This window comes from Protopterus annectens, chromosome 8.part0 (assembly GCF_019279795.1).
Source record: "Protopterus annectens isolate FY-2018-M chromosome 8.part0, PAN1.0, whole genome shotgun sequence".
Taxonomy (NCBI): domain Eukaryota; kingdom Metazoa; phylum Chordata; order Ceratodontiformes; family Protopteridae; genus Protopterus; species Protopterus annectens.
Genome location: NC_056741.1, coordinates 774,494,878 through 774,511,568, shown reverse-complemented (window position 1 = coordinate 774,511,568; position 16,691 = coordinate 774,494,878). Strand labels below are relative to the sequence as shown.

At 41.8% G+C, this 16,691-nt stretch overlaps 1 protein-coding gene across 1 annotated transcript in view; it reads right to left on the bottom strand.

Moving 5' to 3' along the window:
• The window catches only part of LOC122808344 (ADAMTS-like protein 2), a 1,521,014-nt gene that overhangs the window by 552,160 nt on the left and 952,163 nt on the right, over positions 1-16,691 (bottom strand). Inside the window, exon 11 of the mRNA XM_044079311.1 lies at positions 10,797-10,900. Coding sequence (XP_043935246.1) covers positions 10,797-10,900 — 104 coding nt within the window. The remainder of the gene's footprint in view (positions 1-10,796; positions 10,901-16,691) is intronic.

Here is a 16,691-nt window from a genome sequence, read left to right as displayed (position 1 = left end):
GGTCGACAGACAGCTGTTGAAGGGCCAAACCCAAAGGTTTCGAGAAACACTGACTTATCAGAAGAAGGAGCTTTGGTGTACCATCCCCATGCTGTTTCATCAATTCTAGGATGTCACTGAGGGAAACATCTTCAGGGAAGGATTTTGGACAGCTTTCTCCCTCATCCAAGTTGGTGTCTTCGGTAACAGACTCAGGAGAAGAATCAATGTGATTCCTTTTACAAGTCTGTTTCTGAGGAATATGCCTTGGGATTCCCAAGGTAGACACATCAGAATTGAACGAGGGATTCAGGGGTCAACTAGCCTCATAGCCTAATGGATCAGTCTGTCCATGTCTACCAGAATGAGATGAGGAGTGTACAGTCTTCAAAGGGTGTCTAGATGGATCCGAACTCTGAGCATACCAGATGTCTTGGTCCAGTAAAGGTCCTTTCAACAGCGTTAAATGCCGACTCAGCCATTAGAGCTGAAGAACAGACAGCCAAATTAGAAAAGTGAGAAGCCTCTTGATTCCAATAGCTGAAGACCTCAAGGAGGACTTCAGAACCAAGCTGTTAGGTGTTGAGGCTCTGAGTGGCAGGAATGGCTCTGAAAGTCTCAGGGTCGACTCCACCACTGGAGCTCTGACACAGATGCCCTGGCTCCAACAATCTGCCATACCAAAAAGCATTGGAGTTGAGCGAGTGAGGGAAGATGTCGAAGCTGAAGTATCCAGCGCTATCAGCTCTGACATTGGTACCACAGGAAGGCTGCATCTGAGGTACACCACCTCTGGGATTGGGAATGGTGTAGGAAGCTGAAAAGAATGAACAGGCAGAGTAGAAGAGATTGAACCTGGATCCTTTCTCAGGGACAAAGCTGGGAAGACTCCCATCTGAATCTGAGTATTCAAAACCTTCCTCATCATTCGGTCAACTTCGAACTCCATGAGACTTCTAGTAAATTAGTCAGATCTGGAGGAAAAAGCTATCAATGCAGGCTTCGAAGACACTTTCTGTAAAATTTGAGAATGAAGCCTGGGAGTGATAGGTTCCAGAGTAAAGGATGATTTCAGAGGCAGTGTTTGGATCTGAGAATCAATTGTATCCAATTATCTAGATCCTTTTGGTGCCTAACGCAGAAGAACCATGAGGTCAGGAGACCTTTTCTTAGCTACTCCAAATGTCTTGTCCTTTGGCTTTTCTTTAGATTTCTCTCTCTCTATATCTTTGGATCTCCTTCTCATTATATCTCTTCTTGTCGAAGGAAGGGAAAGAAGTACATGCCTTTGAGTCTGAGGACATTTTAGACCCTCTCTTGGAAGGAAGAAGCCTTTTCAAGATTAGTTTTTATTTATGCCCTTGAAGGACTTAGCTGCTGAAGCCAGCACAGATCAAACATGAAGCTTGTAGGTGAGAGGGCCACAAGCAGTACACACACTGAGAGTGTGGGTCTTCGGGGTGGGGATTTTATACTCTCAGGAAAAGCAGTTTTTAAAATCTGATGACATCAGAACTAAATACCTAAACTGTCTATAAATCTACTTATCCAAGCAGAAAAATGCTGTAATCAGAAGCTGAAGGTAATATAAGCATGAACACATGCAAACACTCATACAGATGCAAAAAATAGTTTAATATCTAAAGAGAACAAACTAATCTATAAAAGTATACTAAATGTACACTAAATCCTAACCCTACTAAAAAGTTTTAAAGAGGAGGAGGAAAGAAATTCACTTATTGTGAGTAATAATGGAGCTCTTACTCCACACATCTGGTTTACATAGGTGACAAATGAGATCTGAGGGAATTCAGGCAATAGAGGGGAATTGTGGGTAGGGGAGGCATCAGAGGCCTTGGATCCAAAGCTGTGATATAAGGTGCTGAGGTCAAATCTGGTCAGATTGGACAACCCACATATTGAATCAGATAATGAAAAAAGGCATCAGATCTAAGAAGTTTGATTGCAATCAGATGAATTAATACACAAAAAATAAACTGCCACTAAGGAGTGTACCTTCTAAGCTCACTGCTATCAAAATATAATGTACAGCCCACTGCAACCGCCATCCACACTTCTACATACCTATCAACCATCAACAATCAAGGATAAATATGACGGATTTCTAAGACAGCTGCACATTGACCAGCAAGTTGATTTGAGCTCTGGGAGCATGAAAACAGAAACTGACAGTATGAATAACATTAGGTCACTGGCTAGCAATTAAACTGTCTGTATGCAAGTAAAAAGTAATCTGTAGAAAATGAAAGTAAATCAACTGAAAACAGGAAAAGAGAAAACTATAGTTGTGAAGCATCCTGCAGCTGTTCAACAAAAGGCAATGCAAGTTTTAGCTTTTGTACAGGATATGGCTTCCAAAATTTTGAGGAAAAATAAATCAAATGCACTCTGAGTTGTTCAAAATAAATGAAACACTTAAGGACTATATCAATTCAAATAGAAGAATCTTTAAGTGGCTATCCAGATAAACTAATAAAACTGCATTAATCAGAAGATGAAATGAAGAAAAGGATGACTGAGCATGAGGCTTCTCAAAAAGATCTTTTTCAAAAAATAGCAAAGTTTGAAGACAGAGCATGCACAGAAAAATGAAAGTAATGTAGAAAGATCCATGTTGTCTCATTTTCATCTGTTCCCCATTTAGGTTGCCAGATCAGATTGGATCTGACCTTGGCACCTTCTAGAGCTGTGGATCTGAAGCTCTGACTCCTCCCCTACCCATAATTCCTTCCTCTTCTTACCTCAGATTGTGTTTGCTGACTTTATCCAAATTACAGATTTATTCCCTAAACTCAGAAACCTGTAGATGTCAAGGTTAATAGGCTTGATAATACCCCAGTAAGAATCAAAGGAAGCTTTAGAACAGACAGGCTCTTAGTCAAGGTCTGCCCTTGCACCAGAATCTGCAGGTGACAATTTGGAAGGGGTAATGAGGAAGGGATGTTGAACCAGATGAAAATAAGACAACACAAATCTATTATATCTGATGTCTATTTTAATTCAATTTAATGTTTGGGACCGATTCCTAAGCTGCCAAGAAGACACCTCAATGGTATCAAGGAAGGACATTTCTGAGTATAGTGGAGCCAAAATATGAGCATGCTCTGGACTGCACATCCAGTTTGTAATGAGATATAAATGTATGAACCATGGATCATGCTGCTATGCACAAATGTCATCAGTGGGAACTCTCTTCATGAATGTTGTAGAGATAGCTATCACTTTTTTGCAACAGGTGTTTGGTTTTGTGTATAGGGGTAAACCCCAGCTATTAAATACAAACAAAATACAGTTTTACAACCATTTAGAAATCATGACTTTTGATATATTTCTTCCCAATTTCACTTGAGAAAAGGATACAAACAAATGATCTGACTGTCTTATATCCTTAGTACAGTGTAAGTAGAAACTGAGCTGTCTGTGAACATCTAGTGTGTGCAGCAGATATTCCCCTGTGTATGAGAAATTGCTGAAACTGAAAAAATGTTTGCAAATCAATAGATTGAATCAAATTTGCTTTGGATGTCACCTTTCAAAGAAAAGAAGAATTTCTTCTCATGGTTACTCTGTCTTTATTGAAAATGAGATAAGTGATTTACATGATAGCGCTTATAATTTAGAAATCCTTCTTGTGGATGTAACTGCAAACAGAAAAATGGCCTTCCAAGAGTGATACTCAAGACCCACTGAGGCTACTGGTTTAAAGGGTTTCTGAATTAGGGCTTGCAGCATGACGTGACATCCCATGGGGGATCTGGATCCCTAATTTGGAGTCTTAGCAGGAAAGTTCCCTTGAGAAAAGCTTTGAAAATTTTAAGACAGGAAATGGAGATGTCATTATGCTCTATGTGAAAATTTGAAATGGCAGCCATTTGCACTCTAATAGTAGAAAAACTAGATCCTTGCTGAAAAAGTTCTAATACAAAATCCAAGAGCGAAAGAAAAGGAGCAGAGAATGAAACCAATCCCCATGATGAAGCCCAGATAGAATATATTTTCTACTGAAACATAGAATATAACCGAAAAATTCAACAGACTCTTAGAACTGCAGCCAAGATGATAAAAATGGTGATTGAGTGATTTAGTTTTGTTTTTATTTTTACAACTTCATCAAAATAAATTCAACAACACAACAGCCGGTTTTAAAATACTATTAAAAAACTTCACTGTAATTTGATAAAACAGGTCACATGATTTGTTAATAGTATTTTAAAACCAGCTGTTGTGTTGCTGAATTTATTTCTGATGAAGTTCTAAAAATGAGTTTTATGTTTTCTGCTTGCTTTAATAAATCTTTTTGGTTGACTGTTTTTGTGAAAAGAAATAATGTGAACCACTGCTGAGGAAAGCCTGGCATCTCTGGCTATCATCAAAATTGGAAAAGACATGTGGTCAACTTTAGGGCTTATAGATCTGGCAGATGCAACGCAGATGGGTAACTCAGAAGATCCGGGATGGGATCCAACACCAAAGGCAGGTATTAAATGAGGCCAAAGGAAGGGGAACCAAACCTGGCAGTGCCAGAAAGGAGCAATGGGGGTTATCCTGGTTTTGTACCTTGAGGCTTTCTGAATGAATTCTGTCAACAGTGATATAGGGGAAAGGTGTACAGGAGACCCAAGGGCAATTCTGGATTAGAGCATCTCTCAGTGACTGTCCCTGTGGCGGGATTAGGGCAAAGTAACTGCTGCACTTTATGTTCAGGTATGAGGCAAGGAAGTCACAGGAAGGTTGGCCCAAGAAGCTGAAAATTTCCATTGCCACTGTCTGGTTGAGAGACCACTCATGAGGCAATAGGATTGACCTGCTCAACTTGTTTACTAGTATATTTGACATCCCAGGTATGTGCACTGCTATCAGAAAATGGTGGGAAGACATCACCCATTGCCATACTCTCAAGGACTCCACGGCAAAGTGGGTATGATCATGTTCCCCCTTGTTTGTCCATCCACCTAGATAGATATCACATACCTGAGTAGGTTTTTCTGAAAAGCTTGTAATGCTAGGAGGACCACTATCATCTCCAAGATATTGATGTGAAGTTTGGCCCCTACAGCTGACCAGATACCTTGAACATTTTTCCCCTCAAAATGCTCCTCCAACCCTAGAAGGGAGGCATCTATGGCCACTGGGGTCCAGGGAAGTGCTGAGCAAAATGGTCTCCCATTTGTGACTGATGGGGAGGTTATACACCATTTGATATGATGTCTGCAAATTTGTATGAGATGAATTCTGGCAAGGAGGGGGTGTAGATTCTGTGACTAGTGGACTGAGAAGGTCCACTGTAACACTCTCATGTGGAATCTTGCAAGTGGAACAAAAGTGATGTGATGGTAGAGGTCATTAACGATAACAACCGAAGAGTCAACTTTGCTTGAGGAAGGAGATGTTGGACTACCTGAGAGGACATAAAAGTTAAGGATCTCACCCTGGCCTCTGGAAGTTTAGCAATATGAAAAACTGTGTTGATATGACATCCTATAAACTATATCTGCTGTGTGGGAGACAGTTGGCTTTTTGCTTGATTTACTATGATCCCTAGTAGATTTGTAAGGTGGAGTAGTAGTGCCTGTTATTGTACCAGTAGATCACTGGAAGTAAGAGTTAGGAGCTAGATATAGGAAGACTTGGATCCCTTGCAGTTGGAGGTGAGCTGCTACCACTGCCATATATTGGTAAACATTTTGAGGCAATGGTGAGACTGAAAGGCAGTGCTCTGACCTGGAAATGACTGGCCCATAGCCAGAAACAGAGAAATCTCCTGGATTGCCTCTTTATCTTTATATGATATCAAGTGTTGTGAAGATCTGTACAGCACATCCAATCATCCTTCCTCAACAGAGGTATTATGGACTAATGTGACCATCTGGAACTTTGTTTGTCTCACAAATTATTTGATGTGGCTGAGGTCCAAATTTGGTCTGAGGTCCCCTGTTTTCTTCTGAACTAAAAAGAACCTGTAATAGACTTCAGATCATAACTAATCTGGGAGACCTGTTGGATTACTCTTGTTTTTCTATCTACTTTGAATCTTCTGTTGCTGCATATTCCAACTGACTGGATGGAATATTGGGAATCTTTAACCTCTTTTTTTGGAGAGTATGAAAAGGGAATGGTGTAGCCTCTGGTGATTAGCACCCAGGAATCTAATGTAATGATCTGCTAGGCTTATGGGTGTAATGTTAAGCACCATCCCCCCAAACTACCTGTGCGGCAGTTGGGTAACCCTTTAGGAGCATTAATAGGGTTTATCATGGCATGGCAGCCATAGGTTCATAGGTTCATAGGTTCATACTAGGCTATCTGCCCTGGGGCAATTATAAGCCTAGCCTGATTCTGTATGGCTTACGCCACCCCTTGATTTGAGTATACTGTGCCCTTTTTAAGGTTTAGTTTACTGTGCCTCTGTCTAATAGTGACACAGGAGTAATTCCTGGGACAAACCTATGATCCCCCATCCACCTATCGAGATTCTTCTTGAAGAGATTCAGTGAGGTGCTCTGCCTCACATGAACTGGAATTCTATTCCAGAGCGAAGGGAGCCTCTGGGTTATGAACCTATCCTTCCAGCAAGTTCTATTTATTTCTGTGCTGAGGTTCAAGTCCCTCGAGTGTGTGGCTCTAAGGGATTTAGATTTACTGAGGTGGAGCATGTCCATTAATTCTGGATTTGACATAGCTTTGTATGTCAGGCATAGATCGCCTCGAAGTAGGCGGTATGCAACTGAGTAGAGCTGGAGTTTTTTTAACCGAGCAGCATATGGCATCTGTTTGAGACCCTTGATCCTCTTGGTGAGATACTTTTGGGGTCTTTCTAATTGCTGCAGGTGTCGGGTAAGGTACATCCCAAAAGGGGCATTGTATTCTATGATGGGCCTGATGAGGGATGAATAAAGGGCACGATTACCTCTCTTGATCTAGATGTGAAACCCTTCATGATGAGGTGGGCTATGTAGAAGGTCTTTCTAACCACTTTGGCAATGTGGTTTTCAAAGGAGAGATTGCTATCAACTTGGGTCCCCAGGTCCCTAATAACTTTCTCTGTACTTGCTCTTTTGGGGGGGGGGGGGGTGGAGAAGTTTGCACTGAACCTGTCTGCCAGGATATTGGCGATGTCTGTGGGTTCAGTGTATTTTTTGTCATTTAGAATCAACTCAGAACAAGTCTGGGAGTTGCATCCCAGGTTTCTAACATAACTGAAAAAAGCCTTATGATTGTCTTTGGTGTCCTGTGCAATTTTTCTCTCGAAGCTGGCCTTGGAGGATTTTATGAGGGATCGTAATTTTTTGCTAGTACTGATCAGAGATGCCTTCCCTATTAGGGATTTTGCTCTATCATGTAGTATCTTCCTCCTTCTGTTGTACAGTTTATTTATGGCAGGGGTCCACCAGACTGGACGCCTGCCTTTGGATGATTGGGTTTTGGTTTTGTTTGGGACAGCATGATCCATGCATTCCTGGAGATGTCCGTAGAATGCGTTTATATAGGATTCTGCAGTTTGGGCCGTAGTTTCCACTGACCCTGGGGCCTTGAAGGATTCCACTTCGGTTTTGAGAAGTGAGAAGTTCGCTTTTGAGAAGTTTTTCATTGTGGTTTTCTGGGCTGGGGGTGGGGTCGGGATGTGGACATTCAGTGAAATTAATTTATGGTCTGATCTTACCAATGAGGGATATACTTCTGGTGTGGAGCATAGAGTCCCCATGTTGGTAATGATCAGGTCTAGTATGTTGTCCCCTCTTGTGGGAGTGGTGACTAATTGTTCCATAGCATTTGAGTTCATAATTTCCAGGAACCTTTGGGCTAAGGTGCTGGGGCTTGAGTAGTGCTCCCAGTCAATGTTTGGGTAGTTGAAGTCGCCCAATATAATGGTGTTCAGAGAGATCTTCATGTTCTCCAATGTTTTCAGGAAAGCTGAGTGTGATTCCTGACTTTGAGAGGGTAGTCTGTAGGATGCTATAAACTGAAAAGCAGTCTTGCCCACTGTTAGTTGCACATGGATGGTCTCCGATACTTCGTGCAATGCCACTAACCTGGAGGTGTGGATATCCTTGATAAATATGGAAATATGGAAACTCCCCCTCCATGAAAGGACATTGACATGGCAAAACCCATCCCTAAAAAAACCTTACAAGATTTTAGTAGTGCCAAAAAACATTGGACTAAGGGACTACCAGTAGATGCCATGGTAATAGCAGCAGCCACAAAAAAGAACTGTCTGGGGAGAGTTCTTCTTTTCATCCCCTAACAGGGAGTCAAGGGCATTGGACAGACTAGACAAATTGACTTATGCTTTGGTGACGTTTGCACTCAGGGCACTGAATTACCTTGCACTTATGACTCTTTTTCAAAGGAGCCAAACCAAGGAAATTTCCAAGTCCTTTTCGAGTAACTTGCTACAGATTTTCAAAAAACAATGGACACCCAATTGTCTACCCTACAGTCCACTTCTAATGTGGACATGTGCCTGCTTTCTAATGCAGCAGATGGTACGGCAAGAGCAGCAGGCACAGGAATTGCCATGCGTCATCATGCTTGGATGCACCTCTGCAATTTTACAGAAGATTTCAAGACATCCTTTATTAATGCGCCATTAAATGCCCCATCCTATTTGGACCAAAAGTTAATAAAACACTTATTAGGAGTGAGCAGGATGGTAAAAGCCTTTTTGCTGTAGGAATCTGTTTTTCTGCCTCTCAGAGGACCTATTCCAGGAACCAGAAGGGTGGTAAGAAGATGTGCTTCAGAAAACCATAGGGTTGTCACCAAAACACTTCAAGAGACAGACCCCTACCCCAAGGCAGAGAGGGAGGTAACTCAAATGGTCATTGCCCCAGGGGCAGCGATGGACTGCATAATCAGGGTTTTTGTGGTTCCCTTCACTATAAGGGCATCCATAGAGGTACCAGCCACAATGCAAATGAGCCAGTGCTGAAAGATTTGAGAAACACAGATTCATCTGGAGAAGGGGGGGGGTTCAGTGGACAACTCCCTCACCCTCTGCTACATCAATTCTAGGGTGTCAGCAAATATGACATCTTCTGAGGATAGATCTGGGGGGGGGGGACTTTCACCTTCATCCAAATCTGTTTCTTCAGTGACAGACTCAGGAGAGGAGTCTAGGTGTTCCATTTGCATGTCTGTTTCCTAGGAGCTGGGCTCTAGGGTCCTTCTGGAGACAGGTCCGAATCAGACTGGGAACTCGAATGTCGAGTACCCTTGAAGCTGATATGTAATGACTGCCCTTGTTGATCAGAATGAGAGGAATAAGTCAAAGGATCCATTGGGGGTCAGGAAGGATCTGAACTCGAGGTCTGCACCTGCCTTCTTTACCCAACCAAGGCCCTTTCAACCACCTGGAAAGCCAACTTCACATTCAAAACTGAGGAAGTGTTCCCCCTATCTAAAGTCTCAGGAACTTTTCCTGGTCCAATCAAGGTTGGCTCTAAGGATGACCTCGGACCCAAACTATCAAGTGCTGAGGCCATGAGAGGAGGAGATGGCTCTGAAAACTTTGGGGTTGACTCCACCACCAGGAACTAACACTGACACTTTGGCTGTAAGACTCATCTCAATCTAAAAGAATCTGAGTCAAGAAAGTAAGGGATATAGCTGACACCAACATTCTCTGAACTGTCAGATCCAACTGAGGTGCACTGGAAGGATTCAGACCTGTCGGAACCAAATCTGAAAAGTGGACCAGTACAGAAAAAAGGGTGAAGGGGTCAATGGGCCTGTACCTGGAGCTTCCCTTGAGGATGGCACCAGGAGGACTCCCAGTTAGATCTGTGTCCTTAAGAATGTCTTTATTATACAGCTGATGTCCATTTCAGTAAGGCTTCTGGTAGATTAAACCAACCTCAATGATGATACTACTCATGAAGGCCAGGAAAAATGTATTTCTTGTATGATAGGTGAATGGAAACAAGGGGTCACTGGCTCCATTGAAAATCTAGCTCAAGCAAAGGGAGTTCGGATCTGACTAGCTGGTGGATCCAACTTCCTTGGTGTTTTCAGTGCCAAACTCAAAGGATTGGTCAGATCCAGGGACCCTTTCCTTGATTTCTTAGATCTCTTTTCCTCTAACATTTTCTCTTCAGATCTTTTTTTCTGTAGACTTTTCTCCTTCTCTGTGTTTCTCCTTAGGCTTATTTCATTCCTTTTCTTTCCCTTTTTCTGTTTTACTGTTTGGAGAAGCTGAAGCTGACCTAGGAGCAGAAGAAATAGTTAAAGAGGAAGAACATGAAAACCCTGTCTGAGGGGGAAGCAATCCTTTTAAAATATTTTTTTATTTCCTGCCATGAATAGGCCTGGTCCCAAAAGCAGTACAAATGTCACAGTCAGCTCGAAGGTGAACAGCACCTAAACAATAAACAAAAAGAGAGTGCAGGTCTTGAGGAGGAACTTTTTGTCCGTAAGCCAAGCATTTTTTATTGAGGTTTGTTTGATGTCAGAAAATTTCTAAAGAACACCAACTACAAATACTTAACACACACTATGCTTATCCTAAGAAAAAAGTCACACATATAAACTTATTAGCTAAGAAATAGTACAAAAAACACTATTCAGAAAAGACACATTAAAAAAGCTAATGTGTTGCAAGCTATTAGCATTTAAAGCTAAAATCATGTTCAGTTTTGTACAAAGCAAATCTTCCATTTTACACACAACTACTGAAGTCATACAGGTTTTTAAGGATCTTATAGTGAGGACAGATTATTTGCATACCATTCTGCAATCAACATATATAATAAAGTTATGTGAGTAAAAAAATCATGCAACATTTTTTAGAAGTGCACCTGTAGTACATGTGGAACTGCAGGGTCCAAAGGCAGATACCTTCCATCTGTATGTATTTGCTGTGCTGATGCTATGACCGGGCACACCAACCTCAAATTCATTGCTGCAAAGAAACATACAGAACAAATAAAGCAAGAAGGCTAATATTTACCTTTGGCAAAAACTACTCATACTGTCATTATGTCGGCTTTTCCATTTTCTGTCAGAATTCTTTTGCTAAAAATGGCAGTAGTACATAAAGCAAACAAAAGTTATGTACTTACTATAATGATGCATCTGTGTTTTCATACTTCCTCAGTCATTGGGTTTCAGATCTGACCTCGGATCTGACTTCAGCCACTTCTCAGACTTTGGATCTGTATCTCAAGCTCCTCCCCTTATCTATAATCCTACTCAAGCCCCAGAATACCCCAGATCAAGTTTGCTCCTTCATATCAGTTATACAGGAAAGATAACAGACTCACAAAGGTTAAAATATAACCGTAGAAGCATGATGTAAATGTATCTAGATCTCAGACAGGGAAAAAGTCCAACTGAATATACCTTGTCGTTAAGGAGACAGCTTTGTTATAAGACTAATAAGACTAAGGAAATGGTTGTCTCCCAAAGGCAAGGCACTTACCCTGTAGGCACTGCAGTGCATGTAAACACATACATAGTGGGTCACACTTTATACATCCTATACTGGGGTATGGCATTGATTTTTCTTTTTATGCTGACTGCACTTCCAGAAATGTAGTTTACTATTGCTACTGCAACAGATGTGCAGCCTATTATATAGGTAAAACCAATCGATCACTTAAGGAACGTGTCTTAAAACACTATAAGGATATTAAGAACAACAAAGCCACCAGTACATTGGCAAAACATGTCCAGCAAACTAACTCAGAGCATACATTTAAGTTTTTTTTATTTTAAGAGTTAGTCGAAGTTGGTACAAGATGGGGTGATTTAAGAAACAAAACGCAGGAATGTGAGCAGAAATGGATATTGTTTTTTAAAGCAGATTGTAGTCCTGGAATTAATGACACTATCACTGAAACCTTTCCTGAGAGCAAGATCTCTGAAGCACTAGTGTACTGCTTCTTTAAATGTTTAGTTATTCACTAATGCATCTCTGATTCCTATTGGATATTGTTAGTTTAAATAATGCTCTATGTTAGTCATTTTTTTGTCTGATGAAGCAGTTTACTACAGTGAAAGTGTTAACTTTTATATCAAATAAACCTTGAACTGTGCTGTGTTGTGTCCTGCTGTGCTGAATCTCCACTTTGCTTTTTTATTTCATTGAATATACCTCTAGGTCATACCAGGAGGCCATAGTAGTATCTTATACCAAAGGAAGGGTGAAAGGAGAAAGGGTAGGTTGAGGAAAGATGAAAACAGTCTACACAGGTGCATAGTTATGGTAAGTACATAACTTTTGTATCTAATGCTGACTTCTTTGTCTGTTCAACCATTGGGACAGATTACCCAGCTAGTATAACCCTAGCGTGGTTTCATGGAAGGATATTCTAGAGTACTGCAAAACCAAAGGCTGCCCTGCTCCTAGAAAAGATATCCAATTTGTAATGAGCTATCATGGTATGAGCATTGTACCATGTAGCAGCAGCACAAATATCATCTATAGAAGTTCTGGACAGGAAGGCAGAAGAAGTGGATATGGATCTTGTGGAATGACCTCATAGTGGCTTTGCCAGGAACAAACATTGTTGTTTATAAAAGTAAGAAATATAGTCAGTGAGCCACCATGCTAATGTGACCTTTGACACAGATCACTCCAATTTAGCTCTAGAAAATGAAACAAACAATTGATCAGATTTCATGAAAGTTTTTGTTCTATGGAGATAAAATCTTGGTTGTCTGTGCACATCCAATAAGTGAAGCATATACTCTCCTTTACTGTAAAACTTTGGAAAGAAAACTGGTAAATTTATGGACTGGTTAAGGACAAACTCAGAAGGTGCTTTTGGAAGAAAAGAAGGGTTGTTGTGAAGAGAAACCCTATCTTTATGAAAGATAACATAAGGTGGCCGAAAAGATAAAGCCTGGAGTTCAGATACTCGTCTAGTTGATGTAATAGCAACTAGAAAAACTGTTTTCCAGGACAAGAATTTTTAATCAGCATTTGCTACTGGAAACTGATACTGAATTAAAAGCCTGTAGAAGAATATTGAAATCCTACTGAGGGATTGGATCCTTAACAGGTAGTATGAGTAAAAAGGTACCTTTGAGGAAGGCTTTGCATAGTTTAAGGGATGCCAATGATAAGTGATCATGACCTATATGATAACTGTAGATCACAGCCAGCTGTACATTGATTATGAAGTAACTTGAGCTGTTATGGAAAATGGGGGCCAGGAAATCTAATACTTCTGAAATGGGTGCCAAAATCGGTCTAGGTGTCTCTCACTGGGCAGACTAGAGAATCGTTTCCATTTGCTCTTGTATATCTTCCTAGTCGAATCCTTTTGGGAAGAAGTAATGATACTCAGAACTTGGAAAGAAAGCCTGGATTGTCTAGCTATCATTGAAAGTGGAGAAGCCATGTGGTCAGCTTCAGGGCTTGTATGTCTGGGTGAGATAGTCCAAATGGATGAGACAGCAGATCTGGAGAGGGATCCATATCCCAAGGAGGGTATACAAGATGAGATCACAGGTAGGGGAATCATACTTGATGAGGCCAAAACAGGGCAATGAGGATCTCCCTGCTCTTCGACTGACATGCTTTCTGTAACAATTTTGACATGAGGAGAGTAGGAGGGTAAGCATAAAGGAGACTGGAGGGCTAATTGTGAACCAGATTGTCTCTCAGTGACTCCCCCCTGGGGGGGGATTACGGCAAAATACCTGCTGCATTTAAAACTGTGGGCAGAGGCAGAGACTGCAGCATGGCTGGCCCCACTGACTAAAAATCTTTTCCGCCACTGAAGGATTGAGAGACCACTCATGAGGCAGAATAGATCTGCTCAGTTTATCCATTAAGACTTTGAACTTCCTTGGTATGTATGTTGTCAAAAGAAAGAAGTAGGAAGAGATCACCCATTGACACACTCTCATTACCTGCCGACATAATGGATAAGAACGGGTTCCCCCTGTAACATACCACGGACATGTTGTCTGTCTGTATGATAAGTGTCTCTCAGGGGAGGATGTCTTAAAATATCTAAAATGTTGGGAGAACTCCTCATTTCTAGGATACTGATGTGAAGGTTGGCCTTTAAAGGGGACCATGTGCCTTGGACTGTCTGTCCCATGTAATGCCCCACCAGCTAGGAAATGACCATGGTCACCATGGCCTTGTGCAAAGGTAAGAAAAAAGGGGACTGCCCCGAGAGACATCTGGTGTATGAATCTACCAGGAGGCATGCTATTTCCAGATCTTTGTTATTCGAATGGACAAGGTCATGAGATGTCAGTTCATAGACCACAGTACTGGGGTTGACTGCAGTACACTCATATAGAATCTGGCTAGAGGTAGAAGAGTTATAGAGGCTGCCACTAAACCAAGAAGCTGAAGGACCAACCTGGCTGGTGGTGACTTAAGAGACAAAAGGAGTGTGGACTGACTTCACTTGGATAGTCTGAACTGAGGGAGTTGTGCCACTTGAGAAACTGTATCCAGATGACCACCTATGAACTCCAGGGTTTGAGTGGAAGAGAGATGAGATTTGTTGTAGTAGAATGTGATGCCTAAGCAAAAACATAATTGGAGCAGGTAGTTCCTGGTGAATATCCACAGATGCCTTCTGGGAGCAATGAGAAGCCAGTCATCAAAGTAAGGAAATACTAGAAATCCCAGCAATCTCAGGTGAGCTGCAACCACTGCTATACACTTGGTGAACACCCAGGGGGATGTGATTAGAGCAAAGGACAAGGTGACTGAAACTAATAATGTCTTTCCCCCAGGCAGAAGTGAAGGTATCTCTCCTGTATTGTCTGTCTACTTTTTATGTGATAGTAGGAATAGTGAAGATCTATGGAGCACATCCAATCATCCTTCCTCAAAATAAAGTTTATGGGCTGAACTGTAACCATTTGGAACTTCAGCTGTCTAACAAATTGCTTAAAGTAGCTTAGGTCTAATATTGGCCTGAAGACCCAGTTTTCTTTGGCACCAAAACGAATCCTGAGTAAATCCTGAACCCTTACTGGTCTGGTAGGACTTCTTGGAAGGCTTTTTTATGAACAGCTTTTCTATTTCTAATGCAGCTTCCTTTCTCTGACAACAGTATATCAGGGTTTTTTTTTGAGTGAATGGGTGGAAGGAAGGAAATGGAAATGTAATAACCTCTGATAATTATTTCTGCATCCAGATGTCTTTGCTGATGGATGTCCAGGCCTCCAGTTGCAAAGATAAGTTACCCCCCGACTCCTCCAGAATGTAGCAGTCGGGCAACTGTTCAGGGGTGCTGGAAAGGCTTCTCTGAAAAGATACTTCTGAAGCATTCATTTTGCAGGACCACTTTGCAGTGTGGGTGAAATCTTCCATTAGAGTTGCCCTCTGCCATGGGGGGATCTGTCTCCATAGGAATCCTGAGAAATCCCTTGTGATTTCTGGAACTACATCTTCCTGCCCCTTTAATTTTGGTTTCTTGAAAAGGTACTCTGAGGGGTAGAAAAACATATCCCTATGGCAGATACAGTTTTTCCATCCTGCTCACTCCTGGAGAAAGTCTCTAACTTTGTGTCCAAATAAGGTAGATCCTTCAAAGAGTACACTTATGAAGGACATCTTCTAGGGCTCCACAAAGTTGCAGAGGCACATCCATTGTATCTCACTGATTTCAAAACACCTTACATAGCATGTGAAATCAGACGCATAGAGGCATTTGACAGGCACTTAATGGTGGCCAGTTGAAAAGAGGTAGTGTTTTTCTCCTCTGCAAGTTATAGCCTAATAGGGATTTGGTAAGCTTTTTCATCAAATCCCCCTGAAACCTTGCAAAATATGCCAGGTAATTCAAAAGCCACAGAGCAAAGGTCACTGAAGCAAAACTTCCCAAATCTGTTCAGTGTCCTAGACTCCCCACACTTCGGAAGACCAACTACCTTTCCGTTTTAAAAGCTCAAGAATTTCTCCAAATGAAATATCCTCATGTAGGGAGGTGGGGGATGCCCTACTTTATTGAAGTCAGTGTCTTCTTTTAAAATTCCTGTGGGGAAGCAATGTGCCCTCCTCTTGCACTTATGCTTTCTGGGAACACCTTTATGGTGGTGATTTGAGGATGTCCCAGAAGTGTGTTGTGAGCCTTGTAAAAGGGTTGTCTACAGGCTTGAATGGGCTGGCTGTGCTGAAGGGACAGAATGAGCAGACTCAGGACCCAGGGCAGACAGTTCATGAGGGGCAGGACCAGAGGGGGTAAGGATGTCCTATTTCCAGTAATGTGGAGAGCTCTCTCCACTGCCTCAAATGCAGAAGCCAACAGAGAGCTCAGGACCACTCCAGTAGGAGCCAAAGCCACCTGCCTGGAGAAAGGCAAGACTTCCACACGACCATGCCTTGATCCAGAAATCACAGCCAAATTGTCTAGCATTGAATCCCTAAGGGGGAGGATGGCTCCAAAAGCCTCAGATTTTAACTGCTACCCCTGAACCCAGCACTGAAGCTATGCCTCAGAGATCCTTCTGGCTCTAACAAGGTTGGTGCCAGATGGATGAAAGATGATATCAGAGTCAACGAAGGCCAAGTCTTCGGATCAGATAAGATAATCATGGAATTCTTGGCTCCAGAATCTCCAATGCTAAGGGACAGATCAGAGTAGGAGTTACTAAGAGTTATTAAATGTGTTTTTATTGGTTCAAATCTCAAGGGTCCAATGGGAGCCAGAACCAGAAGTACAAAGTACAAAGACATGCATCTGGAGCATCTCTCCCCAGGCCTCCACTGAAAA